Below are 25,419 nucleotides of genomic sequence, written 5' to 3'. Positions count from 1 at the left end.
GTACATGGGAACAGTGAGGGGAGTATGTGGGTGATGGGCAGATGGAGTAGGATGAGGAGAGGAAAGCAACTGGATGATGGAGGCGGGGGGCGGTTACCTATCATTGATCTGACCATCCAGCTGTGCAAGTGCTTAAGACTGTCCATTGCTTTCACTGTTTAACGTACATGTCTACCTGCATTGTCAGTTCACCAAGTTATCATCTTACCTTTACTACTCCCAGCATGTTCTTTATTGAGCCGGAGCTGACCACATGGCTAGATGGAAGTGGGAGAGTGAGGGATATGCCGTTCACACGGTTAAATTGTGCTGGAATACATCACAGTGTCTCATGAATGTTAAATCTGTTTTGAACCTATCCCATTTATCCATGAGGTAGCATCAGCATAATGTCAAGTGCAAAGGTGGAATTCTGTCACCAAAAGGAACATGAGGAGGCCAATCCTACCAACACAATTAGGGACTGATGCATCTGTAACATGTAGATTGGTAACAGCTACGTCATGTTATCCTTTGTGTTGATTCTTCCATCACCTGCTAAAATCAGGCAGCTAGATCCTTCAAGGCTCCACCAATTCAGTCAATGATGACACAACCAAGCTATTCTTGCTGATGGAGACACGAGACTGCAGATGCTGGAATTTGGAGCAACAAACAATCTGCTGGAGGAAAAAAAACCTCGCTTCATCTGCCTCTCATTTTTTTTTCTCTTTATCTGCCTCAGTTTATCATTCACCTGCCACCGTCTCCCAACTCCACTCCTCTCCCCTTCCCTACCTGGCGCAATCTGCCTGTCATCTTGTGCCACTCCCCAGCCCACAAGTCGCCTCGGACTCCTGTCTCATCACTCCCCTTCTCTTCTTTATACTGGCTATTTGCCTCTCCATTCTATGTCCTGATGCAGGATTTTGACTCAAAATGTTGAAGCAATAAAAAAAAACTGCTTGACCCACTGAGTTCCCATCCTTGGTGATGGTCATTGAAATTTCCCATCTAAAGTAAAATCTGTGTTGCTTTCTCTGGTGGGACAAAGCTAGGTAACATGTGCAAATGTCTGGGACATTAGCTGATAGGGACAATTTTATAAGTATGACTGCTGGTTTGAGTAGTTTGCGGGACAACTCTCCAAACTGGGGCAAAAGGCAACTGTGAGGAAGACTTTGAGCTGGAGCTGACATTCAATTCCACTACCTGTGGAAATGTCAGGTGGTTTGTTCTGTTTTATTCCTTCTTTGTTTTGATGTAGCAGTTTGAAGGGTTACTTCACAGGGCAGTTATAAGTCAATCACACAATTTGATCTGGGATGTACATATAGGCCAGATTGGGCAAGGGCAGCAAATGACTTCCCCGATAAGACATTAGTGAAATATATAGGATTTCAAGGCAATCCAGTAGTTTCATAGTCGTCAAAGTGTAGCTTTTCATTCTAGATTTTACAATTTAATTAGCCAAATTCAAATTCTCCAGCTGCTGTGATGGAATTTGAAGTCACCTCTCTGGATCATTAGTCCAAGCTATTCCTATTCTGCAAACTTAACCAACATGCAACCCTTAAACTGTGCACATTACACATAAGATTTCATTAATATATGAAACCCCTGAAGGCTATGATGACATTTTCCATTATAAGTTATTACATCCATTCTTATTATGCAAAATGCCAGTATAAATTTGTCACAACGTAATTACATCCTCCATGGCAGATATAGTTACAATATACCAAGTGTATCTGGGCATTTTTGAATACAAATCAGGATACAGTATTTATAATCAAAATATAAAAACAAGGGCACACTTTGTGATAGGCTATCCTGGTCAAATTATGAGGTGTGGGTTGGTTCTGCTATGTCAATAAACAAGTAATGGCCAACATTTGACGTACTAAAACTAGTATTATATATCTCCCTTTAAAGGCAAAAAAAAACCCAACAAATACTAGTTTTAGTAGGTCAAATGTTAGCCATTACTAGTGGCTGTGATGAGAAGGTAAGGTTAGCATTAGACAAAAGGAAAAGGCTTACAATATTGCCAAACACAGAAGGATTAAACCCAAGGATTGGGACAAATTCAAAATTCTGCAAAGGAAGACCAAGGCATTGAACAGGAAAGGGAAAGTAGAGTACAAGAGTAAGCTAATGAGATAAATAACAACAGACTAAGAATTTCTGAAGATGAGTAAAAAGGAAAAGATTAGCTACAAGCAATGTGGGTTTACAGACTGTGACAGGAGAATTGAAAGTGGTCAATAAGGAAGTGGAGGGAAAATTACATAAACATTGCGTTTGTCCTCAAGGAAAGACACAGAAATAGTGAAGAACTGCAGATCAAGAATGAATGAGGAGCTCAAAGAAAAAGGTTTTGAAATAAGTGGGTACAGAGACAGTCGATGCACTGACTGTCATCTTTAAAAATTCCATAGATTACATCACCCACAGATTGGAAGATTGCAAATGTAAACTTAAGAAAGGAGAGAGAGAGAGAGAGAGCGAGAGAGAGCGAGAGAGAGCGAGAGAGAGCGAGAGAGAGCGAGAGAGAGCGAGAGAGAGCGAGAGAGAGCGAGAGAGAGAGAGAAACAAAACAGGGGAAACCTATAGACCAGATAATCAGTCACAGACTCTAGTATGAAAGATTACTTACAAAATAGCGATAGGATTGGGCAGTCAACATGGATTTATGAAAGGAAATCAAGTTTAATAAATTTGTTAGAGCTTGAGGTTGTAATAAGAGAATACCTTTAACTTGCAGAGGCTGATGGCCAGCTCTCTGATATCCCCACATTGGACCATGAGCCCACCACTGAACATTAGGCCATTGATTTTCACTAATCTCATTTCTCCAGAGATCTTCCTTCCACAGCCACCCAACTGCACTAGCTTGCTTCTCCCTCCTCCCCAAGATCCACAAACAGCTGGTGGCCCCATTGTTTTGGCCTGTTCCTGGCCCAAAGAACCCATTTCTTCTTACCTTGACTCTTTTCTTTCTCTTGTGCAGTCTCTTGCTACTTACATCCATGACATCTCTGATGCAATCCACTATTTTGAGAGTTTCCACTTCCATGGTCCCAACCAGTAAATTTTCACCATGTCCAATCCCTCTATACTTCAATGGCCCTAGAGTCCTTCACTTCTTCCTCAAACAAAGGTCTAAACAGTTCTCCTCCTTCACCTGGTCAAACTCATTTCTCAATTAAAGGTGTAGCTACATGAATGTGCTCGAGTTCAAGTTGTGCTTGTCCCTTTATGGGATACACGCAGAAGTCCTTGCTTCAGTCCTACTCAGGCCCATATTCTCACCACTTGTTCCAATACATTGGTGACTATATCAATGGTCCTTCCTGCTCCTATCCAGAAGTCAAAAATTTCATTGCCTTGCCTGCCAATTTCACTTTTCCCTTTCCTTTCTTGACCTTTCTTTCTCCGAGAGGATAGGTTAGTGACCAATTCCCATTACAAGCCAATGGTCTCCTGCAGCTATCTCGACAACACCCGTTTTCTGTAAGTATTCCATTCTCCGAGGTTCTCTAGCTCCATCTCAGTCTTTTCTCACAACAACATTTACCATACCTTGTTTCTGAAATGTCTTCCCCTTTGCTCAACCATGGCATCCCCCCCACTTCAGGAGACATAGCTCTCAATATGCTTTTTCTAGTTTCCATACTACTTTTCTTAAACCTCTTCAGACAGCCAGAGAGCAAGGGTAGGGTTCCCCTTGTCATCACCTTCCACCCACCAACCTCTTCATTGAATGGATCATCCTCCATAACTTCCATCACCTTCAACAGAATGCCCCCATCAGGTACATCTTTCCCGCCTGTTTCTGAAGGGACCGTTTCCTTCACAACTCCAGAGTTCACTCTTCCATCTTCACTAACAGCCACTCCCCCTTTCACAGCAATTTCCCAAGAAATCGCAGGAGACTGAACTGGCATTTCCCACCATCCAAGGACCAAAAACTCCTTTGGGGAAGCAGTGATTTACTTGCATTTCTTCCAATGTAATGTACTCCATTTGCTGTTCATTAGGTAGCATCTTCTATACTGGAAAAAACACAAATGCATATTGGGTGATGACTTTGCAGAAAACCCCTGCTTATTCTGCAAGAGTGACCCTGGGATTTCAGTTGTCTGTCACTTTAATTCTCCATACCACTCCTACTCTCGTCTTTGGTCTCTTACCACTGTTCAAAGCACAAAATGCTGGAAACACTCAACAAGTCAAGCTGCATCTGTGCAAAAAGAAAGGGAATTAATGTTTCAGATCAGACAAAGGGAACATCTCTGATTGGGCGAGGCCAGGGTTGCCATGGGGATAAGTCATACATGAAGTCATCTGGTTGATAAGTTAATGAAGGAAGTTAGAGAGAACACAAAGGAATGTTAAAAGCTGAGAATGCAGAGCTTGAAAGGTGAGAGAATTAAGGGAGTTCAGATGGTTCTTGGTGTCATTGCATACAAATTACTAAATGTTAACAAGCAGATATAGCATATAATCAACAATATTGACCTTTATTGATAGAAGAAATGAGTTCATGAGTAGAGGCACTTTACGGTAATTACTTAGAGCTTCTGGAAAACTTTGTACAGGTCTGATTTACATACCCAAGGAAGGAAATACTTATAACATAATGAATGCTGCAAAGATTCACCAAATTGATTCCTTGCTCACATGGTTTGTCATATGAGGGGAAAATAAAGCAGACTGAGCCTAGATGGAGTGAAATGTACAAAATTCTTGACAGGCCAGACGCAGAGCTGATATTTTCCCTTGCTGGGGTGTCGAGCCAGGAGTCAAAGTTTCAAAATAAGAGGCCAGTCACTAGAACAATGGCAGGAAGAAAATTTCTTAATTGAAAGTAGAGAACTTTTGGAATTTTGTTACATAGGCTAATTAAAAGAAATGGAGTTAGTGCAGGAACGTGGTACTGAGGTACAAGGTCAGCCATGATGTTATTGAATGGCAGAGCAGGCATGAGGTGCCAAATGGGCTACTCCTGTTTCTAGTTCTTGTGATTATCCTTTGCACTCTAATATTACTAGATAAAGGTTACACCTGGCTTCATCTTCCTGCATGCAAAGCCAATAGGACATATAACAATTACAGTCTGAACACTCATCCCATACACCCTGATGCAGCCTTTGACTAAACATTTAGAGTGGGAAGTCCTTTTCTTACCAGAATGTAATAAGTTTTATTTTTGTAGCAATCAACGTCACAAGCCATACAAGCTTGAAGCAGTACATTTTCTGATTCCTGCCAGAGATTTTTTTCGTAATGCAAGTATGTTAGGTTTAGCCGTCAAGTAGAACCTGTCAACGTGTTGAACAATTGTACTGTTGAAACCAATTTAAAACTAAACCAAAATAAAAAAAATCAAGTCATGATTAAATAAAAAAGCTGAATATATACTAATTTAAATTTCCTCTTGGGTTTGCGGATGTTGTTTCCACCAAGTATTTCAATGAATCTGTAAACTCATTTTATATACATTCTTGAAGAAATTATTATCATTGTTATTAACAGAATGATTTTGATACAATGAATCACGAAAGCAAATTCAGGGAGAGGAAAATCAATTACAAACCATTTCTCTTTTGGTCAAGTGTTTCATTTCCGCTCAATACAACAATTCCGATAAAATACAACAGAGTGATCAATTCACAATCATGCATGGCACTAACAGATCAGAAACAGCCCAAAAGCACAAAGTGTGAATTTGTAAGCCACCATGCAAGGTGCTTTGATTATTCATCTGCTTTTGGTTAGTATTTCAGAGAGAAAGGCGTTAGTTAAATATGGAATTATTACATCATACCTATGTCAGATACTACGGTCTTGGAAAATTTTCTGCTTTTGTTTTTCACTAGAAGGGCATAATAATTTATATGTAAATAAAACAAAGTTGATTTAATTTTGGAAAAAAAGAACTGAATTATATTGCACCATAATACTATACCCTTTTCTATAAAGTTAGGCAATTTCTGTTCATCTTCAGAATTGCACGAAGAGGCAGAACCTACACAGGAATACATTGACAAAGAATTAAAAATAAAATGACACAAACATTTTGTTTTCCTCAAACATAGTCTAAGTTTGAATATGTCTGTGGAACAAATAACTTATTTCATACAGCTCTGAATCAGGGCATTCCAGGGAAATGCCAATTTGTCTCCACACAGAAACATACTTGAGCAATTCAGAAACAGGACCCTCCCCATTCCCTTTCTCTCCCTGAATTGTGCACAATAAATGCTGACCGAAATACATTTTTAGAATATTTCAATTATTAGTCCTTGCCACATCCAAAACAGTCATCTGACATCAAAATGTTGCCAATTATTCTACAAACTAATTTCTGGTGAAATGGAAATCCAAGGAAGTTTCTTCATTAGAAATATTTTCCATCATTGCAGTAAAGTGCAGGTGCAGGACACTGTAAAGGAGAAACACATGAAAACCTAAAATAAAGACCATGTTCAAAGCGCTAAGATTACATCAGGGCACAGGGAATCTTTAATTGCATTGAAGGCATTGTCTTCATGCTGATTTAGAGTCCTGCAGACGCCATCTGCAAGCTTGGCTATATACCCAGTACTTGTGCGAGGCCTCAACAGTGAACATCCCCATCAGTGAGGGTACAGTGAATATTAAAAGAGGGGTCAACTGCCAGGTCCATCATGCCATCAGCCAATTTCTGCACACAAGCACTTTCCTTACAATTGATCGTTGATTCGAAGGCAACACGCAGGTTGAGATCCAGTAACACAACACAGGCTAAGAATCAAACCAGAGACTTCTGTATTCTGTTTGGAACTGTTGTAACCAATTGAGGCAGAAGAGACCCACGATGTAAATCTGCTTTTCTGTGAATGGAATGCAACTCTCATTCATTTGCCAAACATCACCAAATATTTTTTCTAAATATAAATCTACCAATAAATCTGCTCTCTTTTCTCTAGCAAAACTGCATCAGACCCAAAGAATGAAGGCTGTTGAAGCTACTAAAATCCAGTGCTGACTATTTTAGTTGTATATCTTTAAGGTCATCTAATATTCTCAACCTGCAGGTGTACCCAGGGTAAGGTCTATGTAACTGGGAAATTCAAATTCATATTCTAATCCTATGGCAAATAAAGAATTTAAAATAAGCTTAAAGAACATGAAAATAAATGGAGGGGACTAATAAACTCAACCATTAATCTCTCAAATTATCATCTGAAACACCAATTGATTCTCTAATATTCCTTAGGAAAGGAAAAAAGCCAACCTAATAGGTCTGGGTTATTTAAGTGTCTGCAGTGGTGTGGATGCCATTCAGATCTATAGCAGTCAAAGATGGCCTACAACCACTAGAGATGTGCTACAAATGCTGACATTGTCATATTCTGAGAAATAAAAGTCACCCTCCAATGAATTATCCACTAATTTGGGAGAGTTCACCCCTCCTAATCTGCAAAACTCGAAATACATCAGAAAACAAGTTAACCAGCGTTGTCCATTTCCAGAAACTGTGACAGCAGTTATCCATTTCTAACATTTCCTCCATCATTTATTCAACAACAGGCCCATCTAGATTCAATGCATCGCGAACTAGCGCACTTGCAGAAGCAACAGACTGGTAAACTTTTGTCTCCAAGTTATGTGCACACTGCACCCTCCCCCACCGCCCCAGCAAAATTAATCATCAACTGCAAGTATGCTCATTCTTCAATAAGTTGGTTTTCCTTGGAGGGGCAAAATCACCTAATTTCATTTCCCATCCCATATACTTGCTATCGATCTTCTAGTGACAACTTGTGCCCCACAGATGGCTCTGACATTCTGACAAGCCTCCTCTGGCCGTAAACAGCAAAGATCCACCACAGATATGTTTTTGATAGCTGGTTAAGCCGTGCTCCCAGACTTACCAAATTACGAAGTGTCAAAAAAGAATCTCACAATTTTTAAAATATTAATATTTTAAATTCAAAAACATTAAATATTTATTTTATTGCAAAAGAAAATCTAAATACCTTAAAAGTTAAACCGTAGTCACACAACTCACTATTCTTGCCAAAAACAAAGCTGGCACTTTGCTGCTGTTAATCTGGTCTGTCCTGACTCATCAATCCAAACTTATCCTAACAGGCTGCAGTCGCAGCCCACTCAGGTGCTTCTCACATCTACATCAGCCACAATTCTTCCAAGTTTAATAAATTTCTCACAGCTGATGGTGGGTTAAAAATTGGGCATCAGTAGAGCAAAGGGTGTGCATGTACAAGTGAGCATAACCTTTAAGTGCCACTGATTAAGCATACAGGAGCCCATTACAACAGTGATAAGGATGGTGCTTTATTGAGAAAGCAAAAATATATTAGACTTGGAGATTCAATCAAGCAGACTAGAACTCTCACTACAAGTCTAAACAGATGCTGATTAAAAAGTAGAAAAAGATGATAAAAGGAAAATGGTCACAGCGAAGTTTCAGTTTTATGGTGCTTTCAATAAGTCTTAATGAAGCAATGATGGGACACCACAAGAAAACAGAAGTCAAAACTGCTGAGTCATCCATGGGAACAATGTCATAACTGCTGAATAGAGCGACACCACTATCCCAGCCAGAAAGGTTTATGTAATCCCATCAGCACTGCAGCAAAAAACTGGGATTGATTTTTAAACACAAATTGCAACTATCCTCCACTCACTGGATTTTCCTGGGAATAAAAAAATCACTCTACTTTTACTGGGAGATATTGCTGCAGTCATGAGTTCTGTTTGCTCATGCAGTTCGCACATTCTTTTTAAACAAATTCTAATTTTGTTGTTTGCTGACAAAATAAATTTTGTTTGCTTTACTCTTTAGTGCAAGTCTTGCAGAAAGGCTCGCCCACTTTATATCAACAGTAGTATCAATAAATTTATCAATCATTACCATCTACATTTTCCTGGCTTCCAAAAGGGCGAGAGCACAAAATTGGTCTGTGTTTGGAACGCTATGGATGTGTACCTATAAGGAATTCCTTGCATATTTTTAGCATGACCTTTGCTATCAGCCAGATTGGTAAAGACACAGTACAAGTATTCGCAGAAAGCAGATTGTGATGTCAATTATTTGCACCATGCTAATTTGAAGGCAGAAACAATCCAGTTAGTTTCATTTGTTAAGTGTGCACAAAGACCTGGCTTTTAGCAGCAGAGAAGAATTGTGCCCAATAGGGATCCTCAAATACTTGCAGGTTTATTGGTAACTGAGTGGAACAAGACTTGGTATAGATTTAATTGTTTCTGATTGTTGGATGACATTGGAGTTGAGAAGATTGGTGTGGCTGAAGGTGCACTTTAACTTTCCACAAGATCAGCTGCTGCCAGACATGCTGGCTGCAGCCAGAAATGGAAGGAAAAAGGATGGAAGGACTTGTCAATCAAGGCTCTAACCAAACTGGACTTTCTCAAAGCTATTATCCTCCATCAATGCAAGGAAGAACATTGCTCGAGGGGACTCCCCTTCTTCAAGGTCTTCACAGCAATGTGCACAAAACAAGCCCAAAACCACTGTGTCAATTGTAAAGTCGGCATTTGTTGCTATATTTGTGACTCCCCTTCTTTCCAAGCTGGTCTTGAGACATTAAAATTTTACAACCTGTAACATGCTGAAGCCTGAGGGAAGTAATTGAGGCCCACAACGAGATCAACAGGCAGAACAAAGTATGGAAATCTGAGGACTATACAGCTCCCAATGTTATAAGGAGACATCAATATTTCAAGATGTATTGGAAGCTTCTTAAAAATCCGATGACCATAACTAAATTCCTTTCAAAATTTTGGTATTCATAAAGAAACATCAACTCAGCTGAATCAATCACAAAATTATTGGGATTGCAAGATCAAGTTAGATGTTGAATGGTCTGTGACAAATGAGTCAACTGGTACTCCCATAGTCTTTCCACTACATACAAGAAACATTAGGAGTGTGATGGTCTACCTTCCATTTGCCTGGAAAGTTCAACTCCAACAATTCTCGAGCAGCTTGATATCATCCAAGGCAAAGAAAGCTGTTTGACTGGCACACTGGACAAGGCCTCCAGAACCACAATGGAAAATTCAGGCATCTGCTCACCCTGTGAATAGCTAAGTCTTTAAGAAGCTCCTATGACCGATGTTACTGTTTTGTTAGTGATTGCAGCCAAGAAAGCCTGACTTTAATCAGGGCTAGCTGTCTTAAGTTGGTGCTAGCCACCCACAAAACAATGTTCCATGGATATGTGCAAGGCCAGTAATACAGCTGTAGATGGCACATCTCTGAAATCAGACTGATTAGGCTGCAGCACACATACTGCACCTGTTTTGATCTGTGCCCATTTTCTACCACTATCCAATTTAACCAAAAGCTTTATCTAAAGTAGATCAGACAAAAATGAAGTAACTTGAATCTGAAGCAGTATTTAAACAAATTTGTTGCAGAGAATTTTGCAGGATAATGGCATATTAATGAATTTGTGAGGCAGAAAGTGCATATGCCAAATTTATTCCATCTCAAAATGAAAACTTTGAGTGATGCACTGCCTCAGACATTCCCTCCACTTGCAAAAATTACTTGTTAGTAATGTTAATAAGCAATAGCACCTGCAATACAATATACTCTGTAAATCTGTTCATTCTAATACCATACACAAATGTTCACATTTCAAGTAATTTTGTTATCAAAGCTGTTAACAATTTTCAGCACCAAAAATGACACTGTTTGGTTACACGGACCCATAGAATTAACAATGGTGATATGACAATACACCTCAGCCAACAGGCTGTTGCAGCACCTCACCAGTGCTTGGTCAAATGTTGTAAGGATGTCTGAACCACCACTGGTGTCTTGATTACAAAGGGCACACATCTGAATCACAGAAACTAGGAAGTAATTCAGAATTGCACTGCTGTAAAATGGTCAGACAGCTTCAATTTTTCTTCCCTTTAATGGTAAACCACCATAAATTGATGTGAAATGGAAAGCTGCAATTTACCTTCACATATTAACTATGCATATTGTTACACTTGAAAATGTCAAGTTATAAGATCAATAGTTCATTCTTTCACTGGATTTTATAATAGATAAACCACATTCACGTTTGATTGTTATACCATGCTCCTCCTCACATCCACTTAACATACAAGTATTCCATCTTAAATTAATCAATAATTCCCCCCAACCCCCAAATAACAAAATCATGAAGCTGAGAGTCCTTGCATATTGACAGACTTACCTGATGTGGGAGACTTGCAACGGTCATCCAGAGCTGTGGAACTTTCATTGATATCACAGAGACCTAGCAAAGAAAATCAGCTTGTTATTACTTGGTGATGCTGATAACGCACAGCTTCTAGTTATAAATAAGTAATTAATATTTAGTGTCTTTAATGCAGAAAAACATCCCAAAATGTTTCAAAGAGATATATCCACACAGAAATGGAGAGAAACAATTGTTTAAGAAAAATGAAGCTGAAATTACAATGGAAAGTATTTGGGGCACAAAGGAAAAGAACTTTATCCCAGTATAATGAGAATGGGGTATCTGTGGATCCTCACACCAACACTTATGAAATGCATTGATCCGACGTGGAAGGAGTCCAGAGAAGTTTGAAGTATGCCTATTACATCTCTTACACGTCACTCAAGTCCCTTGGAGCAAATATCCTACAAATGCTGATGTAAAATATTTTAGTTTCCCTGCTCTGAAGTCTGACTAACCGAGAGCATTACTGGTTAATCTATCTAAAGCACAACTACCGTTGAGAGAGTTAATGTGTTTTGTGAGATGGCCCAAAGGGCAGACTTCTAGACATCAACTCCCCTATTCAATCCTAATCTTCCAAAGCACTGACTTGAACAAGTCCATCTCTTTGTTATATTTCCTTCAAAGTCTCTTTGTGTGGTTAAGTTTTCCATTGGAAGCAACCTCTCCAGAACATTAAATCTTCTGAAACTTACATGGGTGATGTACAAAATTGTATACTGTGCATGCACACCACTCTATGGTCAAGAAACTATATGAGGAGGCATTATGGGATAACTGAGGTGACAGCCTGGGCTATATGATCCTTGAAACTCCAAAACCCAAGTAATTACCATTGAATGGTAATTTTATTTCTTGAAGCCAAATATTCATCCTACTGTTCAACTTAATTGCATTTTATTAAACAGAATGAGACTACAAAATATGTTAGTACAAAAGGATCTTGGGGTCCTTGTACAAAAAGATTAAAAAAAGCATGCAGCTACAACAAGTAATTAAGGCTAGTGGAATATTGGTTTAATTGCAAGGGTTATGTAACATCAAATCAGGGAAATTTTGATGCAATTTTAAAGGGCATTGATAAGACCACAACTGCAGTACAACCTATAGTTTTGGTTTCCATATTTAAGGAGGAATCTGTTTTCATTGGGAGGATCACTAGGTCGATTCCAGGGACAAGGATTTGACAAATGAAGAAATGTTGATCCTACACTCAATGGAATAAAGAAGAATGCAAAGTGATCTTATGGAAACATAAAGCTCTATGGGATGCATGCAGAATGGATGTTTCCCTAGAAGGGCTGTCTAGAAGTATGGGGACACAGTTATTGGATAAGGGAGTCACCCATTTCAGACAGAGATGATGAGGGATTTTTTTTTCTCTCAGAACGTCATTAATCTTTGAAATTCTCTATTCCAAATAGCCATAGAGGCAGAGTCACTGAATATCTCCAAGGAGTGACAGATGTTTAAATTGCAAGGGAATCAAAGGGTATGGGGAGAGAATGGGAAAGTAGTATTATGCCCAAGTTTGGATCAGCCATTATCTTATTAAATGGTGAAGCATGTTTGAGGAGCTAACCTGACTACTGCTCCTGTTTTGTACATCCTAATAATATTATGATTGTAACAAACACAGGCAGAGATAACTTTTAATTGAAGTTATTTATTCTTCAACACTTTGATTTCCTATATTGGCTCAAAAAGTAGGATGCTTAAATTCAAGTATTATAAAAATATGTATGGCAGATATTGCTGGTACCCTGTAACTGGGATGGCAGTAATACGAGAGCAAAATGAAAGTTGGCAACTGTAATAGGGTGAATGGAAAAGGCAAGCGAGAATCACAAGGTTGACGAAAATCAAAAACGTGCAGATGCTGGAAATCTGAAAGCAGCAAACACTAGAAACACTCAGCAGGTCAGGTAGCATCTATGGAATGATGAAGAGTCTTTGACCTGAAACTCTGACTTTGTTCTTCTTTTCATAGATCCAACATTTTCCATTTTTCAATCCTAACATAGAGTTTTGATGAGACAAAGAAATATGTGTGGTCAAATACAATCGTCCCAAATAGTAACCCAGAAGGGGAATGCAACGCATATATTTTGCTGCTGCTCATTTGAATAATTTCCATGTCTTACTAGTTTAATGTCCTCATTTGCTGGACCCTTCAGCATGGGGCCAATATCCTGGGCCTTTTGGACCAATTAAACCTAGCCTCAGCTGCTAAAAGGCAAGGTGGATTGTGGCTGGAAATGCTGGCAGTCATGCAGGAAATGAATCTGACCATGGAAATGGTGAAAAATCTCACAACATGAGAAAGAGTGGGATCTTAGATTTTCAGATGTTGTATTGAAGGCTTCGAGGTGAAGGAATCGCAATGTAGGAAAGATGCCCTGTATTCATTCATAGATCAGAATACCCTCCTAACCTATACTCAAAACAAAGTGGGACAAGATCGCCATGAAGCTGGCCAAGACCCAAAGGTTGCAAGTCTTTAGATTCTTCCTAACAAGAGGCAGAAGCAGAGGTAGGTAGATCCTTGACAGCAAGGGGTAGAAGTTTCTGTGGGTAACCTGGAATGCAGAGTAAAGGTTACAATTAGATCAGCCATGGTCTTAATAAATGGCTCAAGAGGTCATGGGTCACTCCTGCTCCGATCCCACCAGTTCACATGTAGCACTCCAAGGAGTTCAATTACCACATGAGTGGTCACAATGTTAATGGGGCTCAACAGCAACATTCATATCCCAGCTCTGGGCATTTTCTGACTGCTGGTCCTGCTAGTATCTTTCACCGAGTCAGGGAATACCCTTGTGCCCATAAAGAAAAGCATGCACGATCTCGGAAGATTGCCATGAGATGCTAGTGATCAGTGAATGCATTTTCAATTCATAACCTACCCACTGCACATTAATTTCAGCCAGTGCTCAATTCACAATATTCATGTCATTCATCAACCAATAATCTGTATCAATCAGGGCTCATAACTAACATTAAATGACATTTGCACAATTTCACTAAATCTGGCAGACTGCTCTCACTGCTAGTTAATCAACCATAACTGTAACAGAATGCTACATTGCACAACTTTTAATGACACACTTTCTCCTGCAGGACCAGATAGCACTAAAACTGGAAATATCAAGAGTTAATTGGAGGGGGACTGGTCTGTTGGGATGCTCCAAAACCCTCGGAAAAATATGTGCAGGTCATTGATTGGAAGAGTCATTGCTGAGCCTGCGGCCAGGAAGGGGCCGAATCAATTATGACAACTATTTCCTCACACCTAATCCTCCTCACGACAATCTCATCTGCTTTACTAACTCCAGTAAATGTTAGTATTCACTTCTTATTTCATCATACACACCCATTCATCCCTCCACTATCCTCACCTCTTCTTTGTGCCTTTCTTCTTTGGGATACCCGAGAAGTGCTACCTGGTTTGGCAGTGGGTGAACAAAAAGACATTCACAAAGGAGGAGCACACTGAATTTTACAAATGCTGTCAATTAGTTTATATACAGAAACTGCAGGTAATTTGGAGTAAAGGATCTAGGCTAGATGAGTCCCTGGTAAGTCATCAAATTTGGTCTGCAGCCAGGTCAGGGACAAGGATAGGGTCAGCAGTATCGCTTTAGAAGATGAAGTGAGGTAGAAGTTCTGCTGCATGGGGCTTGAATGAGGACTTCCATGGGATATACTACAGAAGAAAGCCAGTGGGTATGCACAATGAAATACTTGGTGCAATGTAAAACCTGCCAGATGTTCTGGATTCAATGTCAAGGAACATGGAGGGATATAGCAACAACATGGGCTTTTTAATAAGAGGTTAGAACTTATTCTTTGCAGTGTGCAAGTGATGACGAACTCCGTCAACTCAATGGCAAACCCAACTAACACAGTTTCGAAGTCAATGTCATAAATGCAACATCCACTCAATGCCCGAATACCATCGTGAAAGCTCAGATAACTGTCAAGCAATATCAGCTTGCTGTGATGGAAGTTCAACCTCATGCCATCAATGCTGTGGATTTTTAATATGCAAAGGGAATTGAAAGTGACAGCAGTCCAAGAATTCCAACAATATGTATGTGGAAGACTGCTTTGGTAGTAGTTCCATAGAACATGAACACATTGTCCTCTCTTAGGAACATACATGCCCTCCCTGTCATCTGTCAGCCAACTGGTCCAGACTGGTGTCACCCCTACCAAGGGAGTGCAGCAGATAGCCAAGCCATGTGTGTCCAGAGCATTGAGGTTAGCTTCAAAACCTGTCTTAAATCTCCTCCAAAAGTCGTCAACAGCCTTCCACCAGACATAGTGCGGCCATTGTGATAGTACCGTGTTAAATCAGTAGGATAAGCAAAAACACAGGAAGGAAAGGCACGTGGCTGCTCCACGGCGATTAGTTAATCTTTAAATACAAAATGGCATGATCTCATTTGTAAATTTAGACTAGAATGTTTGTTTTGCAGTAGCATTTAATTTTGCATTGTGGCCATGTGGATGGGGAGAAGATCAATAACAGGTGGAAGGAAGAATGAAATGTAGTCAGCTCTTGGAGTAACAAGCCTTAGAGATCTGTCTTATATAACTGTGGTGGGGGTTGTGGGGATGGGGTGGTAGAGTAGCCAGTGGTAAACTCTGAGTTGACACAAATATCTCCATACTGGAAGGAGACAGACCAAGCTTTACTTCCCTCATTACCCTGTCAGCCTCTCCCGACAAGATCTTTGATTGGCTAGCTGTCATAGGTTTCATTGAGGAGATTAGTGAAGCACAGATGCTACACATTCTACATGAGGTTGTGGGAGAAATGCTTATTTAACACACCGGGCAAATACAGTCTCCTGTTGAGAATCCTTCTCATGGTTCTGTGGACACTCTGTTTATGTTGCACTCAAATGGGGTGCCTACTGGTTTACCTAGTTTATTCAGAAGCTTTGAAATCAACACAAAACTCCTTCGACAGCTACCACCCATAACTTCTCAACTTGAAATAAACTCTAGAAGTTACCAGATACATGTAGAATCAAAGCAAGAGACAGAAGAAATCAACCAGCAACTAAATTGTACAAGTCCCTTTAAATAACATCACTGGGGTGGGTCCTTCCAGTTGCTGAATGCACATTAAGCCTTGTGAGGGAAGCTGCTGGCTGCAACTGTGAGCTCCAAAATAAAAGGTATGTTCGTATGTAAACAGCATTGCATGCTGATTGAATTCATGATGTCTGATCTGCATACTTCTGGCAGGCATCCACTGTACTTAAACCACTGATCTCATCAGAGTGATACTGGGTGCAATTTACGTCACAAATACGCCATGCGTGCCTTTTTCTGGAGCTTTGAGGATACCCATAGCATCTCAAAAATGGACAGTAATAATTCCAATTTCTCACTGCTATTCTTCACTTTTGGCTAGTTTCTGGGATGGATTTCGTCTGGAATACCACCCTTTCTTTAAAATTATGAACAGAGGATAGGTTTAAACCAGTCAAAGGAAAGTCTAGGATTCATATACAGCTCTTCACAAAAACAGTCAGTACATGATCATCAGACAGATCATGAAGGTGAAAATTCTGAAATTATTTAAGGAACCCCTCAATGGGAAAGGGGAACTGCTGTGTCTTTCTGAATGGATGACTCAAAAACTGACCAAATGACCATCCTTCTGATCATGGGAAAGGCATGACAAAATGTTAAGAGACTTTAGTTATCACCACTTCCAATTTGGACTCTGGCATCAGACCTGCTCTGGTTCAATTTCTATAGAATTGAAGGAACGTTATGAGCTATGAAGCATTCCCCTTCATTGCAGAAAAAACTGCCACAATGCATCCTGTTAGTACTTTAATATGCCAACTTCAGCAGTGGTCTAATGACTTTTGATACTCCACTGAGGGTGGGCACTGTATTGGGGCTTTACTGATAGTGACACATTTGACTATTGTTCTACCTATAAATTGTTACAGATTAATGAAGTGATATCCCCATTTGGTTGATGATAATGATCAACAAGTCCAAACAAAACATTAGGAGAGAAGATACTGATTGCTAGCTGGAAGGGCCATAGAGAGCTACTGGATAACTGTAGCGTACACAGGGCTGGTATGGGGGCGGGGAGGGAGGGGTCAACCATGAGGCAGAGACCAGGTGCAATGTGGTCTGTCTGTTAACTGTGTTTGGCTTGTCTGTGAAATTTTCTCTCGCAAAACTTCAGATCCCATCTCAAAAACTGCTCACTACAAGTGCCTTCTTACGTAACTGAGATTGAAAAAAATGACTTCTGAGTGCCTCCAGGCATCATGTAACCAAAGCAGAGAATATATTCTTTACAACTCATCCTACGTGTTGTTATAAAAAGGGGCTATGCAGGTTGCACTGATTTCAATGGCTTATGCTATCTATGGTAACATCAGAAGCAAATAGCAAGACAGAAATTAGTATCATCATAACTTACTTAGATATGAAGAACGAAGTCTTTTCACAGACTCAGAATACAAACTAGAAAGACCACACATGCAAGAAGTCACCGTCAGCATGCCTTAGGATGCAATGGGAAAAGAAAGAGCACAACACCAAAATAGTCTTTTGGCTGTAATAACCTGCAGAACAAAACTTAGAACATAGCAAAAGATAATGCAATCTTTACAAAGATGGGAAAGTAAAATCAGACATCACTAGGAGTTATTTCTTATGACCCTTTTCTGACCTCAATGCTATATTTGTGATGTGTAAGCAAATTATATGTTACTGAAAAAGAGCAAATGACAGGAATACACAAACATGCTGATGTTTGGGGGACTAAAACAATTAAGATTAGAACAGCCTACAAGGTGTATTATCAGATTAGTTTTCTATCCATCCAACTGACAGGTATTCAGAAAGTTACTGCATAATTTAAATTATGGAATTACAGAAGGTGCAAGTCACTGTAACATGAAATTAACATAATGAAATCTGCAGCACATTGTTATGGTTTAGTCATTTAAAAATGGCTGCCTCCAAAAGCCCTCCATCTTATCAGTGACCAAGAGTCCTTTAATGGAAGAGGGAAATTAGGCTTAGAAGTTAGAAACTAATACATCTTAAAATATGTCATGTTAAGTAAACAAAAGATTCCCATGTCAGTTAAGGAGGTACATATATTCTTTCTGTGGTACTTGGTGTTATCAGAGAAGCAAATGCCCAGAGCACACCATGACTCCCTTTTACCACTCCTGACCTCCCTTGCCAGGATTTTAAGAGCTTCCTTCTCGAAGGGTTGTGATGGAAGGGATTATGGAGTTTCGTGCACCTGGTTACAATCCTCACATTACTGCTCATCTAAAATTTATAACTGGTGTTATGACAGGCAGTGATACCTCAGTAACAGCATGCAGCTCTTAATGGGGATGATAGTTGGTACATGTACTAAGCACTTACCTACCACACAAGGCTGTTAATGGACTAATTGCATGCAAAGACCAGAGTCAAAAATACTTTCACAGGAGGGGTATCAGCAATTAGCTGTTCATCTTTGAACAGGTGGCTAACAGATATCTTTATTAATGGCATAGGACAAATGCATAACATTAATCAAGTAACTACACAAACATACAACGATATTATGGGTAACTATATTAATAATGAAAGATTCAAAGGATAGAACAAAATTACAATGAGTAGCACAGATCACAATAAAAGCTTGTCTGATAAAGTTGCATGTTTCCACAAGGTGAAGGAAATTTGTAAATGTGCCTAGGTGGTTTATTTTTGTCCCCTAAAGACCAAGGTAAAGGGAATTATAGTTGAAATCTTATAAAATTTCAAGCTATTTTGACATTTCATGCAATGTTATCCCCAGAAATTTAACACTGCTCAATGGACTTCAATGATGTTTACTCTGCTTCTGTCATCGAACAAGGCAGTGATAAAGAAATGAAACATTTCTGAAACAGTCATTTTTGAACATGATATTTCTACATTTCAATTTACTGGCTTGTCTAATTCTGACTTTCAAAACTACTTCAAGAATTACATTAACCCTTCCATACTGAGCAGTAAGTGGATTATGAACAGAAAAAATGAGCTTAGTATTACATTTGGCATCAAGAAATGTGTGCTAAAACATAGATTTCCTTCTCAATATTCTTTAAACAGTGTGCTACCATTGTAACAGAAAATAAATGGAAATAATTTGGTGCAATTATACCTACCTCATATTTCAAATGCCAAAACACTCTTTCAATAACTGAACTTGGTCCACCTTCCCAACACCCATTCTTGAATGAGTCTATCATTTTCTTAAATCCATTCCAAGTCTTACACAATCTTTCTGCAAAGAATTCCTTCATTCCATCTATGCTGAACAGTCTACACTGGTTTTAACCCGTGGACCCTTGCTCCAACATCCTCACTTACAATAAAGTATGCTCTATTCTTAATTTACCTTTCATATTTTCCATCATGTTTCCTGTGTTAGGTTCCCCCAATCTTTCAAACTCGAAGGCTAAGATTAGCTCTGTAAAGCTTCTCTGCAAGGTCTATCTGGGTGACTCAAATTGAACATTGGTATTAAAGTTCTAATGACATACAGGATATTGCAGAGTTTTGGCTCCACATGAGCCCAATTGTATATGCAAAAATCAAGTGAAACGCTTTATTCATTATGTTTATTTTTCCTCTACAGTGAAATATTTATCTATAGCCAGTTCCATTTCACTTTCTAGTGCAGCTTCAGTTACTACATCTGTTGGCCTGGAGCTTGTGGTAGTTATGATGGAAAAACAATTGGTGTCATTATTCTGTGAAACAGACAGTAACGTAGGGATTTGCCCACATATGTAGTTTAATGTACAAGTCTTCAAGTTGCTGTCAATGATTTAGCATCTTCCATAAGATCCATTTCTTGAAGATTTCTCTATGCAATTAAGTTAAATCATCTGATGCTAATTTATGCTATTTACTATTGCCAGTGTAAAATTCCCCAAAACCCTACAACATGTTGCACAAGTTTTTAAAAAGACATAGTACTGTAAGCCATAAATGCCAGTTAGCAAACCACATGGACATATGTAATTATGTTGTATTTTAAAATTCCTTATTTATATTTTAGGTTCTACCTTAACCATAGTGAGGACCCTTGTATAATGTTTAGAAAGTTAAAAATGTTACTGTTTGTTCTCTGGTTGTCAATTAGTGCAATTCCTTATTAGCTCAGATTGAGCTGACCTGATCCCACTTGGAATTGCTGGCTACTGGTACTCCCCACATTCCTACATGGATCACCAGTTGAGGAGGGCCCAACTCTCTGGCTCTCCACATCCTGGAATACAATGGCGAGCTCCAAATGACAACTGGGTCACAGGAAGCACAGACTCCAGAAATACCCTTGTTAAGCAGCAAAGATTGGGGCAGAAGTTTATCATCCAGGGTTGGTCTTATGTTTGGAGTGTCAGATATGGGGACCCTGGGAGACTACCAGACTCCCCGATAACTACATCTGTGCAAAGTGCACCGAGATGCGGCTCCTCAAGGAACGGATTGAGAGTCTGGAGCTGCAGCTTGATGACCTTCGGTTGGTTAGGGAGAGCGAGCAGGAAATAGACAGGAGTTATAAAGAGTTTGTAGACAGCACCTCTGTGGCGGTCCCCCTCAAAAACTGATATCTCATTTTAGATTCGGTTGGAGAGGATGACCTGATAGAGGAAGACCTCAGCAACCGGGACCTTGGCACCGTGCCTGGTACTGTGGTCCAGCGGAGGAAGCGAAATGCAGTGGTTATTGGGGATTCTATAGTAAGGGGTACGGGTAGCAGATTCTGCGATAGCGACAATGAGTCTCGGATGGTGTGTTGCCTCCCTGGTGCCAGGGTACAGGATATCACGGACCGGGTCCAGAATATTCTGAGGGGAGAGGGTGAGCAGCCAGAAGTCTTGGTACATGTAGGTACCAATGACATAGGTAGAAAAAAAGAGGTCCTGAAGGAGGAATACAAGGCATTAGGGAGAAGGTTGAGAAGTAGGACCTCAAGAGTAGTAATCTCAGGATTACTACCTGTGCCACATGTCAATGATAGGAAGAATAGAAAGCTCTGGCAGATGAATGCGTGGCTGAGTGACTGGTGCAGGGGGCAGGGCTTCAGATTTTTGGATAATTGGGACCTTTTTTGGAGGAGGCATGACCTATTCGCTAAGGATGGGTTGCACCTAAACTCCAAAGGTTCCAATATCTTGGCGGGAATGTTTAATTTAGTTGTAGGGGAGGGTTTAAACTGATCTGGCAGGGGGATGGAAACCAGGATGTTAGGTTACAAGATGCTAAGGTAAAGGAGGAAGTTTATAGAAACAAGTCCAATGAGGATGGCAAGAAGGACAGGCAGGTGAGAAGTCAGGATAATTTGCTGAATAATAGAAGTACAACAAGTCAGGATGTTAGGATACAGAATGTTAGGATAGGGGATGAGGTATATAGGAGCATGTCTAAGGTAGTATGTAGTGAAGATGGTAAGAAGGATAGACAGGTGGAAAGCCAGGATAATCTGCTGAACAATAGAAGTACAACAAAATTAATAGCAGATACCGGACTAAACGTACTATATTTAAATGCACGTAGCATTAGGAATAAATACGACATTGTGGCAGTCACCGAGTCATGGCTTTATGATGGATGTGATTGGGAACTGAATGTCCAGGGGTACACAGTGTATAGGAGGGATAGGCGGGTAGGCAGAGGGGGAGGTGTGGCCATGATGGTTAGTAGTGATATAAAATCAATAGGAAGGAAGGATATTGGGTCAGAGGAGGTGGAATCCTTGTGGGTGGAGCTAAGAAATAGCAAGGGTAAAAGGACAATAGTAGCAGTCATATATAGGCCCCCTAATAGCAGTCAGCAAGTGGACGATAAGTTGCAGTTTGAGATAGAAAAAGCATGCCAGAGTGACAATGTGAAGATAATTATGGGGGATTTTAACATGAAGGTGGACTGGGAAATCCAGAATGGCGGTAGTACTCAGGAGAGGGAGTTTGTGGAATGTCTAAGGGACGTTTTTCTAGAGCAACTTGTTGAAGAGCCTACCAGGGGATCGGCTGTTTTGGATTGGGTGCTGTGTAATGAACCGGAGGTGATTAGGGAACTAAAGGTAAAGGAACCACTGGGAACCAGTGATCACAATATGATTGAGTTCAGTTTCAAGTTTGAGAAGGAGAAGCTGATAACTGGTGTATCGATATTTCAGTGGAACAAGGGAAATTACAATGGTATGAGAGAGGAGTTGGCCCTAATTGATTGGAAGAGTAAGCTGGCTGGAGGGACGGCAGAGGAGAAATGGAAGGAATTTCTACAGGAAATAAGGAAATTGCAGGATAGATATATTCCAAGAAAAAAGGTTTTGAATGGAAAAAAGGCACAAATGTGGATAACGAGAGAGGTGAAGGCTAAAATAAAAGCAAAAGGGGCGGCGTACAAAGAAGCAAAAATTAGTGGGAAAACAGAAGACTGGGAAGCTTTTAAAAACCTGCAGAGAGAAACTAAGAAGGTCATTAGGAAAGAAAAGATGAATTATGAAAGGAAGTTGGCGGATAACATTCGAAAGGATACTAAGAGTTTTTTTAAATACATAAGGTGTAAAAGAGAGACACGGGTTGATATAGGACCAATTGATAACGGTGCAGGAGCTATTATAATGGACGATAGAGAGATGGCAGAGGAATTGAATGAATATTTTGCATCGGTCTTCACCGTGGAGGACATCAGCAATGTGCTGGTTAGTCAGGAGTCTCACAAAATGGAATTGAGTTCAGTTAAGATTACTAGGGAGAAGGTGCTAGGAAAACTAAATGGGCTAAAGACTGATAAGTCTCCTGGACCGGATGAGGTGCATCCCCGGGTTCTGAAGGAGGTGGCTTCAGAGATAGCGGGGGCATTGGCAATAACTTTCCAGAAATTGATAGATTCCTGCGTGGTTCCGGAGGACTGGAGGGTCGCAAATGTAGTTCTGTTGTATAAGAAAGGTGGGAGGCAGCATAAAGGAAACTACAGACCTATTAGTCTGACGTCAGTGGTGGGAGAGTTATTGGAATCTATCCTCAAGGATGGGGTTACGGAATACCTAGAGGCGCAAGGCAAGATAGGTCCTAGCCAACATGGTTTTGTGAAGGGAAGATCCTGCCTGACCAACCTATTGGAGTTTTTTGAAGAAATCACAGGTAGGGTGGATAAGGGAGAGGCAGTAGATGTTGTGTATTTAGACTTTCAAAAGGCCTTTGATAAGGTGCCTCACAAGAGACTGATTAATAAGATGAGAGGTCATGGAATTACGGGTAGGATAACAGAATGGGTGGAGCATTGGCTGGTTGACAGGAAGCAAAGAGTGGAAATAAAAGGATCTCATTCTGGTTGGTTACCGGTTACTAGTGGTGTGCCGCAGGGGTCGGTGTTGGGACTGCTCCTTTTTACCTTGTACATTAACGATTTGGATGATGGAATAAATGGTTTCGTGGCTAAGTTTGCGGATGACACCAAGATAGGGGGAGGAGTAGGGAGTATTGAAGAGATAGGAAGGCTGCAGAGGGACCTAGACAGTTTAGGAGAATGGGCAAGGAAATGGCAGATGAGATTCAATGTAGAGAAATGTGCAATTGTACACTTTGGAAGCAGAAATAAGCGGGCAGATTATTATCTAGGAGGAGAGAAAATCCAAAGCACGGAAGTACAAAGGGACTTGGGGGTACTCGTGCAGGATACCTTAAAGGTTAACCACCAGGTCGGATCGGTGGTAAAGAAAGCGAATGCTACGTTGGCATTCATTTCGAGAGGTATAGTGTATAAAAGTAAGGAAGTGTTGATGAGGCTCTACGGGGCACTAGTGAGGCCTCATTTGGAATATTGTGTGCAGTTTTGGGCCCCACATCTTAGAAAGGATGTGTTGACGTTGGAGAGGGTTCAGAGGATATTTACGAGGATGATTCCAGGAATGAAAGGGCTTACGTATGAGGAGCGTTTGTCGGCTCTTGGACTGTACTCACCGGAGTACAGAAGAATGAGAGGGGACCTCATAGCGACATTTAAAATATTGATAGGAAAGGACAGAGTAAATGTGGCTAGGCTGTTTCCCTTGGTGGGTGAGTCCAGGACCAGAGGGCACAATCTTAGAATTAGAGGGTACAGTTTCAAAACAGAGATGAGGAAAAATTTCTTTAGCCAGAGGGTGGTGAATTTGTGGAACTCCTTGCCACGTACAACAGTGGAGGCGTTCGAGGAGGAGATAGATAGATATCTAAATAGTCAGTATATCAAGGGATATGGGGATAAGGCTGGAAATTGGGATTAGAATAGTTTTTTTTCTTCCCCCATTCCCCATTTCTCATTTCTATTTCCCTTTCCTTGGAGCAGACTCGATGGGCCGAATGGCCTGCTTCTGCTCCCTTGTCTTGTGATCTATCAAAGGTGTCAATGATTTTAATAATTTTTTTCCAAAATGCCTCCAAGTCTGAGAATCATTAGGAAATTACTAGAATTGAAATGATTAAAAAAAATTGAAAATGACCAAGCTCAGGGAAAACAAAAAGTTTAGAAAAAGTTGAAAACAGTAAAATATGGCAGAATAAAAAAAAAGTTATTTACCTTCTATGTTGCTTCCTAAATCTGTGCCCGAAAACCCCATTGAAATCAATGAGGTCTCAGATCATGTGCCATATCTGACCTGGCATAGGACCAATATCTGCTTCCCAGAGGTATGCTGGGGAATCTCAGGAAGTTCAGTCCCATTGATGAACTACAATGCTTTAGCCCATGTATTTATCAACATTATACTCCAACAAATGCTGTGTATATGTCAGGTGCAGTTGCTCTCGTCTCAGGAGTTCACTCTTTGGTCCATGTCAGGACCAAGGTGTACAGGTGAGTGATCTGAGTGAAACTTAAACTGAGCATTGGTGAGCAGGTTATTGATGAGCAAGTGCAGCTTGATGGTACTGCTGGTGACACTCTTCATCACACTGCCAATGACGGAGGGTAAACTGACTGCGGTAATTTGTTGGGTTGGATTGTCCTGCTTTTTGAGAACATGAGATTCGTAACCAACTTTCCCCATCGTCAGATAAGTGCTTGTGTGACAACTAAACTGGAACATATTAACGTCATTGGCTGTTCAGCTACTGGACACCAGGAA

The 25,419-nt window shown here is 40.2% G+C and overlaps 1 protein-coding gene across 1 annotated transcript in view; it reads right to left on the bottom strand.

Annotated features, from left to right (window-relative positions):
• stxbp5a (syntaxin binding protein 5a (tomosyn)) overlaps positions 1–25,419 on the bottom strand; it is a 164,426-nt gene that overhangs the window by 44,347 nt on the left and 94,660 nt on the right. Inside the window, 3 exon segments of the mRNA XM_052011174.1 lie at positions 5,813–5,860; positions 5,954–6,013; positions 11,232–11,294. Of these exon segments, the coding sequence (XP_051867134.1) occupies positions 5,813–5,860; positions 5,954–6,013; positions 11,232–11,294 (171 nt within the window).

This window comes from Pristis pectinata, chromosome 3 (genome assembly GCF_009764475.1).
Source record: "Pristis pectinata isolate sPriPec2 chromosome 3, sPriPec2.1.pri, whole genome shotgun sequence".
Lineage (NCBI taxonomy): Eukaryota > Metazoa > Chordata > Chondrichthyes > Rhinopristiformes > Pristidae > Pristis > Pristis pectinata.
The sequence above is the reverse complement of the archived record's forward strand: the minus strand, read 5'-3'. Positions and strand labels throughout refer to the sequence as shown.